This window comes from Patagioenas fasciata, chromosome 2 (genome assembly GCF_037038585.1).
Source record: "Patagioenas fasciata isolate bPatFas1 chromosome 2, bPatFas1.hap1, whole genome shotgun sequence".
In the NCBI taxonomy this organism is placed as follows: Eukaryota; Metazoa; Chordata; class Aves; order Columbiformes; family Columbidae; genus Patagioenas; species Patagioenas fasciata.
The window spans coordinates 114,250,036-114,269,529 of NC_092521.1; the positions used below are offsets into that span (position 1 = coordinate 114,250,036).

General features: G+C 36.9%; 1 protein-coding gene across 9 annotated transcripts in view; it reads left to right on the forward strand.

The window, feature by feature from the left end:
- SUGCT (succinyl-CoA:glutarate-CoA transferase) overlaps window positions 1-19,494 on the forward strand; it is a 351,481-nt gene that overhangs the window by 65,551 nt on the left and 266,436 nt on the right. For 8 of the 9 annotated variants that reach the window (XM_071804763.1, XM_071804768.1, XM_071804762.1 and 5 more), the window contains one exon: window positions 2,753-2,848. The exons of the other annotated variant lie outside the window; for it this stretch is intronic. In XM_071804763.1, the coding sequence (XP_071660864.1) occupies window positions 2,753-2,848 (96 nt within the window). The remainder of the gene's footprint in view (window positions 1-2,752; window positions 2,849-19,494) is intronic. 9 annotated transcript variants of the gene reach the window in all.

Genomic DNA, 19,494 nt, shown 5'->3' on the forward strand with positions numbered 1-19,494 from the left:
GAGTTATTATGAAAGGGGCAAAAGGCCACAGAGTTCACTCAGCTAAGTGTGTTTATACATAACACAAAGCACTGAAATATTTACTTTGACGTGGTCAATATAAGTTTATTTGTATGATGATGATACTACTACTGCTACTAATTCTTTTTGGCTGGCTCATTTGTCTATCAACAACGTACCTAACTCAGGGAAGGAAACCGAAGGGAACCAGAAGGGCTTTTCCTTCATAATTTATTTAAAAAGCAATAAGCAAACCCATTTCAGCAGGATATATAGGCATATGCATTCAAGCAAGTGACTGGTACATTGAAATGGAATGACTGAATTATTCTTCAGACTAAGTATCTTGTTGAACTGAGGCCTTGATGTAGTCTAAGCAACTTTTAGTTCCAAAATTGCTCAGTCTTTGCTAAGCTTCTGACTTGCCTGACATTTAGTGTCTATTGCTACTGAAACAAGTCTTTGAGCAAAAGCTTCATTGGTGCAATTCCAGACTCTTATTAATTATTATGTCTTATTTTTATTTCCCTATAATACTGTGAACATGTGCTTTGGAGAAATCTAAATGTGTATGTTTTCGACCATTGAAATAATTATATGAATCTCAGAAAGCTGAACCACTTTGCAACACTGTGTTAAAAAGATCTTTTTTTTAAGGACAGAGTTTTCTTGTGAAACTTCTTGGGTGTTTTTTTTTTTTTGTTTTTGTTTATGAAACTCACTTATTTCTACTGCACAAAGAAAGGGAATGAAATCTTGGCTCCCTTTTATTTAATCTTTAAGGATTTCTGTTTCACTAGATTTTAATTCACTATGCCTCTCTTAGAGTTAAGTTTGGTATAGTATTTCCTTACAGAATTGTGGAAAGTTAAATGCATGTATCACAGGGAGCATCCTTGAGTCTTTAAACGTAAAAGCCCGTTGTAGTGGATGCATCTCACCTGTCAGTGAAACTTGCATGGAATACATCAACTGTATAGTGTTACGCACAAACAATACAGAAGAATATTTAATGATTAATATTTCATCATCATTGCATAGCTGTTTGCTGTGGTAGAAGAAAAATCACTATGGAGTGTGACCTCAAATTGAACAATGACAGGAATGATAAGCCTGGGGTAAATGTTATCAATAAGTAACGTACTTTTGTGACTCATTAAACTCTCTCTATAATAATAGTGTGTTTCACTCTATGTTGCCAAAAAAAGTTGCAAACCAAAAGAAAAAGTTCTTTCTACATAGCTTCCAGATCTGTTTCTTTAATTGCTGAGACTTTCCTGGGGACTGAAGGACAAACTCTAGACAGTGTTCAACATTTTAGCTGAATGAAGTGACACTGGGACATAATAAGCTGCTGCTGAAATCCAACTACAAAGTGTTTTCTAACAGTATTCAGGCATAGGGCATTGTGTTTGTAGTAGGTATATATAGACATATTTTTGGCAGCAGTTATAATAAGTTCTTATTTGTGGTATATTTTCCTAAGTTTTCTGCTTGACTAAGTTATTGTATCCATGATTTAGGGATGAATATTTGCTTTGCTTTAAATGTGAGAGTGACAAATTCATGTTGCCTTTTCAGCACGTATGGAAAAAGGAAAAGAAAATGAAAATAACAATATTTTTCTAGAAATTCTGGTAGAACTCATATATTGGTATGTGAATGGTGGACTCCGAAGTAATTAGTGATAGTAGGTACAGAATAGTGTAAACACTTGGATCATCATAGCAAATTTCTTCCATCTAGGGGAGAAATATGAAGAAAATAATATTTTTGGAAAAAATATTCACATGGCAAGCATGTTTAGGCAAGGAGTTGCGCTTATTGGCACAACTGGTTAACAGCATAAAACAAATAGTTTGTGTCTGGTGCAGTAGCGATAACCTCGCATGTTAACTGTAATGCTTTATTGCGTTACTTGGCTTCAGATATATAGTCACGCACTGTATTCCCAACGAAATAACAATGAAGAATCTGCTATCAATTATAACAGAACCACTGATTTTCATGCATTACTGCATCATGAATTTTTCACTTCTTTGTCCTAAGATATATTTGTGGTTACAAAGTATGTATTTATCTCCTCAAATTATGGTTACTAAATTAGCATGCCGTATTTTTCACAAAATTAATCTTTTTCTGGTTTTGTCTGTCTGACTAATAACTTGATAAATCTCTCTTTATCTTCTAATGGCAGATGATTTATCAAGGGCTACCACTTAATTAATATTACAGAGCAAGTATTTTCCATCGCTTGGGCATGTAAAATGAGAAGCGTAGGAGAAAACAGAAAGGTAATCTTGTAACTGAGAAAAACCCTTTGTGATTTAACCATGGGATTGAGGTTCAAGAAATGTGAGTTCTATCCCACAAATCCATCATGCTTCCCACCAGACTTTGGACAAGACATTGATTTTTAATTTGCTGCAGTTGACCATTCTACAAAAAGTTTAGGGTAATTCTGTCTTATCTCTTAGGGTAGTTTAATGCTAGATTGTCTAGCATTACTAGTGTTATAGGACATGTATTAGTTTTTGAGTTGTTCTGATACAAACAGTTAAATAATATAGATATAGGCTGAATTTTTTTGTATTAAAGAAGTGTGCGTATTAGGTAATATATAAACAATAGTTTTGTGACATAACTATTTTAACTTCTGTATCTGAAGCACATATAAATACACAGAAATTTTGAAGAATTTGTTAGTGAAGTTTCAGCTTTCCTGAGTACTTTACTTTTTCTCAATTTCCAGGTTGCATGTCTCACTCATGTAGCAGCTAATTACCTTAATTGCAAAATGGAAGCAAAACGCTGGGGCACTGCTCATGGGAGTATTGTTCCATATCAGGTAAGCAGAAAGCATTAGGTTTTTTTGCTCTTGGAATTCATGATTTTGTGTATTAAGAGACTGAGAACTGACTTCTCCTGTGACCTGCTGTGGTCTGTACAGTGTCTGTGTCTAGGTAGGACAAGGTTCTGTTGTTCACTGTCATTTCTGCATTTTGCATATTTCTTCATCAGCAGCAGATTAGTAACAGAACACTGAAATAGATCAAAGGTGTTTGCTGAAATTAGATGACTTTAAAGCTAGTATGATGACTTGATCAGTTTTCACCTGACAGAGTAACAACTTCTTTTTTTTCCAAAAGGTTACCTGACTTCCATGTCAGTTAAAACCAGAAATCTTTTGCCTTCGAATTTTGGTATTTTATCTTGTGAGCCTACAAGAACGATCTAAATGATCACAAAGATCTGGGAGTTCTACATATTCATCCTTTTCCATGGATTTTGCCACAAATCACTGTTACTCAGTGAGACAACAGGTTGGCAAAAGAAATTCGCTAAACTTCAGATCTCTCCAGTGGAATTCATAGTCTGCTACATCTAATTAATGGTTGAAATTCCTTAAAATAACATGACCTTCATCATATAAACAAGCACAGGAAAAAAAATTTACTGCAAGTTTTATCTTATTTTTGGCTAGTATGGGAAGCTCTTCCAGTAAACAAAGAAAATTTTGTTCTTTCCTAGCTGATCATTTTGTTTTCTTGATGGAGGTCATGCTAACTTACGGAGACTTGAGCACATATTTAATTAATGAAAAGAATCCGTTTGGGGTACTTCTCATCAAGTAGTCATGCTTACAAGTAGCTAGGCAGAGCCTGGATTTCTTAATTTCTGACTGGAGTCCTTTAAATGCTGAGGGGGACAGTTCCCAGCATTTGTCTGGGAGAACTGCATCTAAACACCACTCAGTTTCTTTACCATCTCCTTTCTTTTTAGAGAAAGTGAGAGAAACTCAATGTATTGTGTTCTTCCCAGTGGTGAAGGTGGTAGTGATCATAACAAGCTTGTGGCCTGAAGCCACAAAGCCAGCAAAGTCTTAGGTAAAAGTCTTCTGCATTCATGCAGAACACTGACTAATGTCACAGCCAGGCCGTCCTCAGGTGTAAAACCAAAATCAATTGTTTCTGAAAGAGCTGCATCTGATTGAGGCAGGAGACTTTTTCGGTACATGTGGCCACATAGTCAACTGTCTTGGTTTTGCTGGAACAAATTGCAGGTTCTCAGTGTGATGAGGAGATGTGGTAGCTTTCTGCAAGCATGAGTTTGATGCTGCAGTGCAGTTTTCTTATCACAGGTGTAGCGCAGCGCAGCTGTGGCCGTGCCACTCTCTGGTTGGCATGATGTAGCTGTGTGGCCATGTTTTCTAGAACCAGCTCTGCATGACCCATTGTAACCAGGCATCTGCTATGCAAGTGGTTACATTCTGCTCTGTTGCTGTAATATGACCTTTTGGTGCATCCCTTTTTGAACTCTGGTATGTTGAAAGTACAGAGTTTGTGTAAGCAAAACCAAAAACCTGACTAAACAAAATGTTTTATCTTAACAGTACTGCATTTGGCTGAATAAGTGAAACTTGCATTCTTTTATCTCCTTTTGTCTTTGTATTTCCACGGCCAAAAGGAAAAGCATACATTGAATATCCTTTTTCTTTTTTTCATAGCTCTCCAGATATAATTCAAAATTCATGGAGATTCTTTTAGCTATCTTCTGTTTTAATCTAGATGAGTCAATATGTAAATAACTATTAAAAAAATATCCTGTCTAAGCTCTGGTTTCTCTCTTTCTGTATGCTGTTGCTGAACTTGATAGTAGAAATACTACCTCAATATTATAAACAGTTTTAATGTGAATTTTCTTGTAATTAGGGTGGAGCCATGCATGTTTATGGATCATCTGTTAACATTCCGTCAGCTAGCTTGGTTATAATTCTGATCGTAACCATAAATATATTACGCTTTCAAGAGCTTATTTTTTGCTTTACTAACATAAGCTATACTTAGACTGCAAAGCTCTTCAGAAGCTTGAATTAACCCTCACCATTGCTATTGTACCGCTTTTAGAGTTGCTTCCGTAGCTCATTTATAATACAGTTTAGAAAAGAACTCTGAAACCTGTCTTTCATCCCTCATTCTAGTTATTGAATAAACTGTCATTTGCTTACTAAACTAATATGTGACTATCACAGTGCTAATTTTTACAAATAAATGTTGTTCTTTTTGTTTCAGGATGTTTTGTGCAAGTGAACTATAATTTGTTCAAATAATAAAAATCACGTCTCAGAAAACTGAATTTCTATGTATTTCAGGACAAATGTGGTAGCAAACTGATGTTTGTTTTCCATATGTCCACAGCTTTATTTGGCTTTCATTTGGTGTATTTTGAGTAAATTATAACTTTAAAGTGATATAGAGCCTGCAATCCCACTAAAAAGTGTCAGACTAACATGTCAGATTTAACGTAAATCATGGAAGACTGGATAAACTTGAGAGATCCTTTTACAGAATTAGAAAGACAAAATATAAATAATTTCTGTCATCTTTTTGTGTGATGGAAATCTGATCACAGTCATGCTAGAGTCCTGACCAAAATTTAATGAAAATGTATCTTAAATACGGACATAAATAGTACTTTTTTTTGCTTGCAATGTTTAGAGTAAGCATTTTACTGCTCTGTGTAACACATTCAGTAGTATATAATGAATGCTATTGTTGCTTTTATTTCACTCAGCTTCAACTGAATAATTTTGTTCATAATACCTTTGCAAATGGCTCTATTTCTTTCTCTTTACAAGGCCAACTTTAACTTAGAGTATGTTGCTGTAATTTCACCAAATTCCCTGTTGCTTCTTGCCTGAACAATTAACAGTATAACTTGTCCCTGAATGTATTCTCTGGATCAAGCTTTCTTGTTTTTCCTTGTATTTAAAAACGTACAGATTAAGCATTAATGGGCAACTGAGTTTTTTCTTTCCTGAAACTACCAAGGTGTGTAGAACTTTGAAAATCTATTTCTGGCCTGAGAAATAAGCTCTTAATAAAAGAGATGCAAAGTTTGCTGTGCAAGGATTTTCATACTCTTTCAAGGTCTTCCTCATTTGCTGATAATGTGCTCACTTTGTGGCATGATCCTGGGAAATGTCGGAGTTTTCAGCTTTGTATGCTCATCACCACAGCCCAAAGGAAAGGGTTTGAACTTCTTTTCATTAGGCAGTGTCTTTCAGGTTTTTTTTGTAAAACTGTCTGTAAATGTTTGCCATAGGTCTTCTATGAAGGTGAACTTTGCAATGTGCCAAAAGGATGAAGAACTCTAGATTCTAATCGATCAAGATCAGAAACTGATTTTTGAGTGCTGAACAGTTCTTGAGAAATTCTCTACTTTGAATGTATCTGCTTCTTAATCAGAGCGAGGTTGTTTGAATGGGTCATTCCTGTGATAGTGCATGTAATCAGATCCCAACTTGCTTGGTTTCAAGTGTTAAAGTAAAATCCTTGAGTTCTGGGCTGTATCTTGAATGTAATTACTGCAATTTTTTTTAAACAAGTTTCTATAATGAGGCACCTTGTTTAGCTACAGCTGCTCCATGATTATCCAGAGGAAATCAGGGGCTTAAAAGCATCCGGTTTACATAATTGTGCTGAAAAGTAAAGTTGTATTACTGTCTTTCACTTGGGGTGATAAGGTCTTCCCTCATTCTTGTGGTTTCAGCAATGTAGCTGTCTTTCCTGTACAATGGTGTGAGATCTAGACCTTCACTTTTTCATCTTCCAGTGGGCCCATTCGGAATGGTTATTCATTCTCCTGAGAAAGTCTATCATAAGCTGTGTGTTTACAGGATGTTTTCTGTGGCAGCTTATTACTCTGCCAGCAGGCCAAGCACTTTCAGAGGCAAACTTTCAGCTAAAGGTATAGGGCTGTTTTCTCTTGGGACATACTGAAGCAAGTCTCTTTAAAATTGGGGAAAACAAACTCTTACAGGTATTTCTCCCCCACCGCAATGAATATGATATTATTTCTGTTCCAGATTTGGTCCTAAGACTCACAGGGTCTTCTCAAGGATACTTCAATATGTTTTCAAAATGTGCAAAGGGGACAGCCATTCTGCACAGAAGTTGGAACCACAAGGCAGGAGAGAAAGTATTATTTTAACCAATTATCTGTTCTTTTGACTGACCTGTGCATTGTTATAACTCATCAGACCCAGCATCACTGTTTTTTATATTAGAGCAACAGCTCTAATTAGAGCTACAGCTTCCTCACAAGGGGAGGAGAAGGAGCAGGCACTGAACTCTTCTCTTTAGTAACCAATGACAGAACCCGAGGCAATGTCAGGAAGATGTGCCGGGGAGGTTTAGGTTGGACACTAGGAGAAGGTTCTTCCCCCAGAGGGTGGTGGAGCACTGGAACAGGCTCCCCAGGGAGGTGTCACGGCCCCAAGCCTGACAGTGTTCAAGAAGAGACTGGACAAGGCCCTCAGACACACGGTGTGAACTGTGGGGTTGTCATGTGCAGGGACAGGAGTTGGACTTGATAATCCTGTGTAGTCTCATTTAAGTGTTCCTGCTCCGGTAGGGGCATTGGACTAGATTATCTTTTGAGGTCCCTTCCAATCCCTGACATTCTGTGATTCTGTGATACTTGTGGGTCCCTTCCAACTCAACTCTATGATTCTGTGGACTGTCTCTGTGTCAAACGTCTTGCAGTTGAAATGTGTTATGAAAACCAAAGTATAAGCTCACAAGAAGATTAGTATAGTCATCATATCTCTTCATTGCTTTTACCATCTGCATCTCATACTTTTAATTGTGGAATTTCATCCTGTCCAGGAGTCTTACAAAGAAAATCCCACTCTTGTCACTTGTGTCTCATTACAGAAAGTTGTTAATTACCTGATTCATCTGGCAGAAATACTTTTCATACAAAGGCACAATGCACACCAATTTTCCTAACTCAGCTCTGGAGAATCTCACAGAACTTTTCGTGACTCTCTTTGGTGTGGTTGTTTTTTTGTTTTTGTTTTTTCTTCTCTAAGTGGGGAGGGCAACAGAATAATGCCAGTCATTTAGAAATTTCAAACAGCTTATTCCACACAGGAATGGTGATGTGTAGTCATTTTCCTTTCTGCCTTTATGTGGTTTATTGGGATGCTTCTGCAGTTAATGTGTCTTGGAATCAAAATCAACAAGGAATAGAACTTGGATTGTTTGCAAAGTTTTGTTTTGTGCATGAGATTCTCCTTCTTAAAGAAGTCCAAAATGGTGGTTATGGAAGAAAATCTTCCTGCTCTGTAATGCCTCCATCTAGGAGAAGGTGGAACTTATCCACGGGAAAGAGATGTGATACAGATTCTTTTAGAGGGAGTTCTAGATTGAGGAAATGCAAGATGCCCCTTCTTACTCAGTGAACCTTATCTACAGAATGTTCACCTGCATTATCTAGACTGTCCTGGGGGAGCATTGTCCTATATTGCTGTTCTGAGCAATGAAATATCACTGTGAAAGTATTGCCCATTGGACATGAAAATTAAATGTGGTCACAGATCAACTGAATAGAAACTTTGTGCTCTCTACAGCAAAGCATGCTCTCTCATACAGTCTCTGAAGGACAGTTTGGCCATCCTCAAGATAGATGTCTTTACTCATGTAATAAATACTCAGTCTTCCAGATACTTCAGTGACTTAGTGTATCTTCTTTAACTACTTACCTACAGGTTTGTTTTTTTAACTAGCTGCTTCCTTTCTATCTTTATCTTACAAGGCATGGGAAAGAGAAGAAAGCCCTCTGTCATCTTGGAGTCTGTAAAACAAGAAAAGGATATGATTTTCAGGACTTTGTCTTCTTGTGTCTTTCCTTCTTGTCTTACTGTGGTATGACTAGTTGAACTACTGGCTGCACAAATATTTTGGAGTTATTGTGATTATAAGGGATCACAGTTGGCACTCTGCTTGGTAAGAATGGAATAGGGATTCTGCTTCCTTGCCGTTTTAGTCATTGAAAAGGTACAGAAATCATCTGTGGGAATCTTGTAGAAAGCTGCCCATTTATGAGAAATGAATTCTAATTATTCAAACCTGACAACATTATGTTGATACCTTTATGGTGATAGTCCTTCAACGAGTTGTCAAGCCTCTCTCCTTGGCAGAGCAGCGGTCTGGAAACTAAATCAGTAGGTTTGCCTTAGGTGGTTTTAGATACAGGCTCAGTGTATAATGGGATATGTAGTTATAACTTCATTTGTAATATTCTATCCCATCACAAAGACAGCACTTTAAAGAAGCTGACCTTGTATTCACATAGAATTGACAGCTCCATACCTGTGCACAGAAACTTTTCAAATGGAAATTAAATGCATTTTAAATTTAAAACCTGATACTTTTTTTACCTGACGGAAATCTTCCTGCACTTTCTACTTTAAGAATTGCCTGCAAGATGTTTTTTAATGGGTCTTATACTTTGAATTTGCCAAATAGAGATGGATTATTGTTCAGGAATGATAGCTGATAATTGAGACGGTCTCATTTTTGATATGTTCCTGGGAAGTGTCACAGACTATTTTGTGTCTGTCATAAAACATTCTTACGTATGTATTTATATATGTATTTGGACTTATATGTGTATTTACATACATTTAAAATGGGTGTACATTAAGATTATTAGCCTGTTACTTGTCTGTGGTCACATGAGGAAGAACTCTAATGAAACTAGAATCAGAACACAAGTGTGCTGATGTTCAGTGTCATTTAGTGAACATATTTGTCTTTTATGTATATTCTTCATTGTTTCCTCTGCATTCATCCATTGCTGGGGTGAGAGGTCTAGTTTGTATTACTCACAGCAGCATGGTGAGCCTCCAAACATGTTGCAGGGTTACTGAACATTACAGATCTGTATATCCATGTCAAACTGTAATTCTTAGGAAGGGCAGCGTAACAGAGCCCTGATCAGTACATTGCTCTTCAAATTGTAGCTGGTTGGAAAGGTATAAAAGTAGGATCTGTGGGCTTGTAGAGGAGATATTGACTGTAATGGAATCACCACTTTCCTCTAATCTGCTTATCAGATCCAGGGCAATTTAACTTTTGCTCTTCTGAAAGTGTTTCATGGTCATCATGTAACTATACAGTACAGCTGCTCAAAAGCTGAAACATGTTTAAACAGTCTGAAAGAGAGCTCAAAAATTTTTGTGTAGCAGTATCATCTGGTGACTTCTGGCATAATCATCCTGCATATCACAGAATGTTAGGGATTAGAAAGGACCTCAAAAGATCATCTAGTCCAATCCCCCCACCACAGCAGGAACTCACAGATGAGGTTACACAGGAAGGTGTCCAGGCGGGGTTTGAATGTCTTCAGAGAAGGACACTCCACAACTTCCTTGGGCAGCCTGTTCCAGTGCTCTGTCGCCCTTGCTGAGAAGTTTCTTCTCAAATTTAAGTGGAACCAATGTAAGTAACTATTTGTATTGCCATTGTAGCTAGAAATCCTAATAAAACATAGTGAACCCTTGTGAAAGGTATTGTACGAGAGGACAAATCAGCTTCTTATGGTCAGTAATTGAGAATGAAACACAAACATATTACTTCAAGTGACTGAAATGAGTCAGGACTTCAGCAATGGAGATCCGGTGGTTTATGGTGAATAATGTTCACTCTTGGGGCACAGGAGAGGTTAAGGCATTTCCACATAATGATATTAACTTTATGAAGACAGAAAAATGAATAAATAAAAATCAGGAGAATTCTTGCTATTGTTTAATTGATATTCAGGTGCTTGCTTTTACTATGTGAAGCTTGTGACAGTTCTGGTTGGAAAATGTTGATTGTAATGGAAGGGTATGTCCACTAGATGTCATTCATGTAATCTAGTTTTTGTTGCAGCATTTATTTCTAAGGAGCTCTGTAGGATGGTAGATACAAATTATCATAATAATTAGGTGGTTTTGTATATGCAGTGCTTTTGACTTTATATGTGTGTGGCATGTTACAAAATAATATTCTGGTTGTCTCTGCGGTGGGTTTGACATGCTGTTTAGTCTTGAACTTGTGTCTTTTCATGTTTTTGCTTACAATTACCTTGTTGCATGAATAGATCTGTTATATAAGAGCACCCAGGTGAGCCGTATGTAGTCAGTTCTGCAAGGAGAGACATGAGTATAGAGGTAAAGATGTTATGCCCCAAAGGAAAGCAGAAGTATCCTGTAACTAATACAGTGCCACTTAAAATATGTTCTTTTCAAAGCTCTTTATACCTCAAAGGGCAGTTTTTTAGAAAAGTGCATATATTATGAGGAAAAACAGCTCAAATTTCATAAATTTACACAAGTGGATTTATATACTCACAGATCGTAGCTATATTACTGTGCTTACAGTGCTTGATTTGTTTCACGTTATTAATATCTGAGGCGTTTCGAATAGAATCACTTTAATCAAGCTTAAATGAAATACTCCATATGTGGACATATCAAAGGTGCATCTGACCACTCAATCAGGTGGGTTGGTTGGACCTGTACAGATATGTGTTCATTAGCAAGGAGTGCTTGCACCCCTCCTCCGCCTCTCTCCTCCCATCTTTGTGATATGATATGTGTTACTAATTGCTAGACAGCTTCTGGGAAGTCATATCTATACTCTCATTGAAGAGCAGCGGCTGCAAGATTGGCCTGTGCTCCTTCCCACTTGCGACTTGGAGTAGCTGCAGCAAAACTGGAAGCCAGAGATCACAGCTTCCTCCAACTTCCCTCTCCCCTTCCATATGGAATAAAGAATTTCTCTGCCCTGTGTAGTCAGCCAGAGGGCAGGATGGGGAAGTGATAATCCTCTTGGAATGAGCACTTGCATGAAAAATGATAAATGCTACATTGCATGGGGATTAACACTTGCTTATGAACTTGTCTTTAATGGAGTGATGCTTCTCTTTCAGCAATGTGAAGGTTCACTGTACTTGTAGACCTGATTAAGAACCTTTACCACTGTTCAGCCAAAAGGGAACCATCTGCCATCAGAAATGTAACAGGGTTTGAAACTGTTTCACTCTTATTGTCCTCAAGAATGTAAAACACTTTCTTTCACATAGCATTTACTTCGTTAGAAAAATGCTTGTTTCCCACATGTTGTTGCAGCATTTTTCCTTCTCTCATGATGAGAATTGCATTTCTGCTCACATTTAATGCATCTGTTTGAGGGCTGTTCTTTGTTGCCATGAAATGCTAAAAAATGACTATCCAAAACTAGTTTAATGAATGGAGTTGCTATGTAAATCATATTTATTCTCTCATTTGTTTTTTTTTTTTTGGGGGGGAGAGCTTATGATATCTTGTGAAGGATGTTTGCAGAGTTAGTCAATCTGTGAATCACTCTGGAGTTTATGAAGCTTGTTTGGCGACTCTAAATGTATTTGGTGTTGAGCTTTGCTTCATAAAGATTTAGTGTAGAACCTGGCTGCTTCTTTGCAGGATGACCCCTTCTTTTCACAGTGAGCTGACATTTCATGCAAATTTGGTCATTAAGTTAATTTCCAAGCACTGATGTATACTAATAAATTTGGCGTGGGCTATCTAGTTTCCTCTAAAAACATTGTGTTAGTGCTACAATAAGTCTAGCTCCACTGGATAACAGCTATGATCCTCCAGTACACAGGCAGCTTCTGGGAATTTAATTGGAAATTTAGGGTTTTTGAGAGAGCTTCTTTTCTATTTTCAAGAGTGGGATATGCACTTAAGAGGTCTCAGTCCCATTGCCTTACTCAAGTTTAAATGCTAAATCTACTTATTAAAGTAACCTTTAAATTACAGTGCTTTCTAATGTTGGTTCCCATGCCCTTTGCTACATTAGTGTATCTTGCATGATGCTGAAACAGGTATGTTTACCAATACTCTCACTAATAAAACTTGACAATAGAAAGACACAGAAATAGTAATCTAAGGCTTTTTCTATTATTAAACCTCTATTATTACCAAAATTGTTTTGATTTGCTTACTTTTGAAGATAAGTGGGACTTTTGCTACAATACTTGAATTCAGTTGTATTGAGAGTGGTAAGGGTGAAGGTGAAAGAGAAATTTTTTACGAGTAGTTCTCTGTTTTGACAAAACTGTACTTCCTGGCCATCACTTAAAACACACAATATTTGCTGACTGGAGATTTCCTTTATAATACAAATTAAGCCAGGGAAATTGATTTTATATTGGTATCCCCAAGGAGATCTCAACAGGTTTTATCTGGTATATAGTATCACATTTGTTCCCTTATATCTAGGATACCTTACAGAGGTTTGTTCCAATTTTTCTTCACCAGAGGTTTTGAAATACTTGCTACAGTCTTGCTGAGTAGTTAATTCTCCGTGTCCACTAGAGGAGGAAAAGAAATAATTCTGTTTTCAACAAGGAAGATAAAGCCTGAATTTAGGAAAAGGTTTTTGGCTTCATAGTAGTGATGTATTATTGGAGTTGATCACCATATTGTCTATAGCAAGCTTCTACATATATAGAAAATATATAGAGCTCCTCTACAGTGTTCTCCTTCCTGGTTTGTGTAAGGCCAGCTCATTCACGTTTTCCCTGAGGTTATATTTTTTAAACCTCTTATACTTTCTTGGTTTTGGCATGATTTGTGCTTTGTTCAACTCTTCAAGTGCTGTGACCTGATCTGGCAAGTGCCTTAGGTGAGTTCTTCGTGTTTCTGAGTAAAATGAAGAGCTTTCATGTGCTATTGAGACACTTGAGAATAGTTTGCTTCCTATTTTAACAGCATCATGTTGCTGTGTCTTCTTATTCTCAGGTGTTCAGCTGCCGAGGTAGGAGAAAAGCACTTAGCCTGGTGCCAAAACTTTGCTAATGAGTTATCAGCTACAACTTCAGTGTGATTTATGGTTAAAAGGTTCTTAGGGTTACTTTGTCTGTGTTCCATGATCTTTGCTTTGTTTCACCGTGGATCATTTTACAGGATGATTTTGCTGATGACTCCCAGTCCAGTGAAACCTGCAGAGGTGAGGTCACTTGATGCTGGAGTGTCATCTGAATGTGAGGTAGCAAAGATTAAGCAGTTATCTGACTGTGATCTTGATTTATGTTGACTACAGCAAGTTTAGGGCACTCGAATTTTGCATGAGTATGTCCATGTGTGGGTTTAGTGAGTTTTTCAAACTTTTACTTATTAGTTTTACATCATTAGTCATCTTTCTTTTCCTGGGTGTTTTTTAGGCAGATGACGTCTGAGATTCCAAAAAGTTGTCTTGTAAGGATATGGAAGACTCAACCTTGTATTTAATATTTTGTATTTTGTATTTTTTATACGTTATATTTAGAAAACTGCCAAGGTAAAGAACGGAATTTACATTATCATCATAGAAGGCTTATTCTTTGCTAGATTAAAAAATAATCAACAAAAAAAACCCCAAACAGACACAAGGTTAACCTTTAATTTGCTGTCCAACTGATAAGCAGTCAGTTAATATTAGTTGTGATTCTGCATTGGAGGAATCCATTGTCATGTGGAATGATCGTAACAATAAACAAATAGCAAGCTGATGTGATTTCAAGTAAAGAAGCATTAGCTGAGTCTTGTATAGTGTATTTAAAACCTAACATAAAGACAAGGACTATAAAATATTATAAATACCAATGTTAGTCTGTATGATAAGGTCTCGTCCAAACAGAGACAATTTTTTGACCTTGTCAAGTTTATCCTTGAGGTATGTGGTTATAATAGTGGCTAGAGACTTTTGACCATGAATAATAGTTGTAACAATGCAACAAAGCCTTTTGTAGTACACACAAGTTATTAACTTAGCTCATTGGGGCAGAGACTGCATTTTAATTTAGCAGGAGACTTAGAACAATGGACCCTGAGTCTTATTTTAGTGCTTCCACAAAACCACGAATAATTTCTTCCTCTTATGTGTACAAGCTTACAGTATCTTGTTTTATTTGAGAGTTTTAAATACAGGAAATGTTTTGAAGTAATTCTAGCTTTTTGTTTAGTTTTCCTGATGTTACACATTTTTACATACCCAGTTCACATTCACCGATTTGTCCAAGTTGGATGGTAAATGAGAAGTAAAAATGGCCATCACATGACTGTTGGAATTATGAAAGAATTTGAGATTTGTTTAATATATACATTATTTAATGAGGTATTTAATCCATGAATGAGAAGGAGGGCCTTGAGGAGGAACAGACTTCTCTGTATAAAGAATCTGATCAGGTAGCTCATTTAAGAGAATGTTGTTAGTGATACTTCTTAGCACTCATGCATAATTATGCTATCTTTTCACTGTTACCTTTTCAAATCCCTTGGAGATTCTTAAGTAATTTTATTTCCTTCCATTTAAAAGTTTTGAGTAATAATGAGGAGGAGAAAACAGTTAAATAGTTTTTTTTCCTCAAGTCCCAGGTGCTGAAAGCAACTGAACATATCCATGTTTTTTGTAGTGGTTTCCTGCACATCTTATGTGAGCTTCTTCAAACATCCGTTGAATAGGACTTTGTCAGATTTAAAAAGATAATATAAATCACTTATGGTCAAGAGATTGGACTGAAGCTTAGAAATGTAGCTCTACATTTGCTTGCAAATAGTGCTGTTATTTCTGTTCTGGGTGCTTGTGCAACTGCAGTTGATGTGATGCTGGTTTTTGGGTGAGTACTCGCAATGCATTTTTAATACAAAGTAAAGCAGTTTCTTGTAGTCACCAGTTCCAGGCTGCAGCAAGTAATGGAGTGGTGGTTACTTCCAGAATTTCTACTGCTGTGTTTCCTGTCACATTTCTATCTATTTGAGATTTGACTTCCACGGCTGTAATTTGAGTAGGCCACTTTTGTGTGCCTCTCCTCCGTCTGTGAAAGAGTTGACCTCTTCCTTCTACTTTTCTTCTGTTTTGTCTCTATTTAAATAGTAAGCTGTTCATAAACTGTTCGAAAGAGGTTATTCCTGTCTTTCAAGGTACAACCGCATGGCACTGAACAACATAATGTGAAAGTATGCAAGCTATTATAGTTTAAATGCTTCAAGCAGGGAACAATCATAGAAAAAGCGTCTTGGATGGGGCTATCCCTTCTCCGTGTAAGATCATCTTTAACAATACTGCTCTCCACAGAAAATTGCTTGACTGATTCTGGGACTCCACAACCCCTCAGGTAGTTCTTTTTAGTGCTTCACTGTTCCTTATCTCTGTGGCACACAAGGCAAGAAGTGTTGAAATCATAGCTAGGAAGAGTCAGATCAGACAATAAGAAAAGCTTTCTAACAGAGAAGCCAGATTTCTCCTTTTCAGTATATTTTGTGACCTTATGGACTGGTATATCTCGGTCTTCTCTAGGCTAAACATTCCCAGTTTGCTTTGCCTTTCGCCTGAGATCACACGTTCCAGAATCTACTGCTATTCATCGTACTTTCTTTTTGGAATGTATTGTTTTTGTTGCGACCAGAAAAAAATGTAGTACGTTACTCCAAGTCCAGTTTTGTGATCCTGAAGTACAGAGTGTTTCAAAAAGATGGACCCAATTTCAAAGATAGAGTGATTTCAATTTGAGTCTCTCTTCTTGAAACACCCTGTATAAAAGATAAATTATTTTGTGAATCTTGTGGGTTCTGATGTTCTGAAATGTCACTTTAGTGTTACCCTGCTGTTGCAAAGGAGCTTTTGTTTGATTCATGTTAAGTTTGTGGAACATCTAAATTCTTGATCCTGTTCTCTTGTATGTGATTTATTCATGTGAGTGAATTCCTCATGCCTAATTCTAAAACTGCTCAGTTGATTTTCCTTGTTGAATTTCACACTTTTACGGTCATACTTCATCTCACAGTTAGTTGCAGACATTTTCAGTTCTATCCAGTCTGTCCAGTACTTGCAGTTCTTTCTAGTTTTGTGGTATCTTCAAGTTTGATGTACATACTTTCTTCTCTCGGTATTTGGGTTGTTAATGAAAATATTGAAATGTTCCATGAATAGTCGAGTGTATTCTTACATGTTGACAAATCATTCATAACTCCTTTGAGTCATATCCTACCAGTTGGTAACTGTGTTTCTCATATGGCCTTATTGAAGTTTGTGCTGCCCTTCACTGTAATCTAGTGAGCAAAGGCAGACATCCAAGTCAATGTATTTGTACTCTGCAAGTCGATATTGGTTGCTACCCATTCCCTGGTTGTTTCGGAGAGATATATGTGTCTCTTTCTGGGAGGTAAGTGCTGGTGTTTAATTTGCTTGATTATTATCATTATTTTTTTTAATCCAGTCACTGTGTTTGCACTTTTATAAGCTGTAGGTTCTCACTTCTGTCCTGAAGCTGCTAGTGTGCAGCTTCCTCAGATTCTTCTGCAAGGATTCTAGAGAAATCTTAGGAGATCATGACACTTGAAAACACTGGGTTTTCAGAAGTACACTGTCTCAACACAGCTTTTTCATAATCTAGCTCAAGTTTCACCTGTGTATTGCCGCATGGTGTGCTACTGTGCATTTATTAATGAATTTGCTGAGTTTATGTTTGTGTAGTGCATAATAGAGTTAGTAGGTATTGTTTTAATGCAAATAATAAGCAATGAGAATAGTAATACAGTGCTTTCTGTAAACACTGGGCTGGTGGGCTGCTTTTAGAGATTGTGGATGTTCATAGGAATCAAGGGGGTCATGAGTCAGTTTCAGATGGGACTGATTTCTGTGCTGAGCATCTTCAGAAGACTTAATCACTCAAATCCAATTTTATCCATTAAAAGCAGAAGTATGACTTAACGTAGGACATGGAAGACCTGTAGAATAACTTCTGTGCTAGAGTTTATGAATTTCACCTGGAAATAGAAGTTAAAACAAAACCCTCTTGAGGCATGTGCCAGTTCCAGGTTTTATGATGACACTGGATAGACACTGGAGAGACACTGGATAGACAACATTTTTACTGTGAAATTGAACTTGGTATAATATAAATGTGGTTCTGATATTTAAGTATTGACAGATGTATGGATTATCTCCCTGCCTAACCTTAGAATAGTGTACCAGGTCCTGAAAATGATGAGTGGCATAATAATAAAAGTAATAAAAAACTTAATGTCCTTTTTGTCCCTTTACCAGTCTTCTGAGCTTCCCCCTCTGTCTTTTCCTATATTACCAGTTCCAAAAATTGCTTTGGTGGAAAAAGAAGGAAGACAGCTGACTCACATAATCACCCAAGTTAACTCGGCGGCATGTTAGGTCTTGTGTTTTTCTGCCTGCCATTTTAATAAAAACCTACTCAGTTATTTGGTTTTTTGCACCTTTGATTTCAGCTCCTTGAGGAAATCAAGACCCTGTTCTTGATTTAGTGAGACTTTACTGTCCGGATGTAAATGGTATTTTTTTGGTAATGTATATCAGACTTACCCAACTCATCAGTAATGTATCAACTCACCAAGACTTGGAAGGGAAGGCGGTTTTTCCGTGAAGCCCCAAAAACCCTGAAAGAGAAAAATACTGATAGTTCTTGTTTTAGAGTATCTCATGGCTTTTAAGCCGACCTTATAATTTTTGGGATATCTGAGTGACTTGGAGTGACTTGGCTTAATGTAATCATTCACCATACCATCTGCTGTACTTCCAGCAAGAGATGTTCCCCTTGACATCCCCACCCTAAAACAGTTCTGATAACCCTCCTTCCAAGCTTTGCACTCAAGCCTTCTACTGGATAAGCAGGATTTTAAGATGTCCGAAAGGCCATTAGAGACATATCCACTATATTTAAAATGCTATTCAAATCTATTGTAGTTGTTCTGATGCTGCACATTTAAGAACGTCTTAAAACGTATATGTGAAAGAGTTGTAATGAGAATTAGAAATGCCGCAGACTGAATGTCTCTGGAACCATTAGAAAGTTGCTGCAGTGGAACTGGCAACAGTTGGTGATTGAGTTATGGTATGATGGCAGTTTCAGTTCAGGCAGGGAAGATGCTGTGTTTGCCACATGTGAATTAATATAGTGCTGCTTTTTACTGTTGAGGGATTAGCACAAGTTTTTTGTTTTTGTTTTTGTTTTTTTTTTTAAGAATATTTGAAGTAGAAAAGACTGGGAGAACAGATGAACCCATATTGCAGACAGCTGCTTTTTGAGCTGATGGGCTAAAAATCTGCTGTAGCTGGGAAGCATCAAATCTGAGATTATAACACTGCCAATGCATGTGATAGGCCGTTTAAAATACCAGGTAAGAACTATGCCCTTCAGACAAGTAACCAGAAAAAGAACAAGAGGCAAGAATACCTACATGCCATTTGGACTAGGCTTTCCTGCTCAACAGCAATTTGTATTGTAACATATTTTTAGTGTAATTCTGTATGCATACATTATAAATATCAACCACTAGTAGTAAGTAAAATTGAAAAAATAGATCAAAGAAAAAGTGATGCTGGAAGTGATAATTTGAGTGCTGGAAGTTAAAAATTTGTTTTTCGTTGTTCTATTGACTGTTTTTCCTAAGAATAAACTCAAAGAGGCAAACTATAAATTTTTTTGCTTAATACCGTAACATCAATGAGGCCAATATTTGATATTCACTTGCAGATCATATCTTGCTGTAAATGTAAGTTAACCATTAAAAACTAGTGGGTTGTTTGTAAAAACCTCTTTTCAGTATGTAGAAAATGTACTCTATAAGAAATCAAGTTATTTGCCTTCATTCATGGTAACTGACTA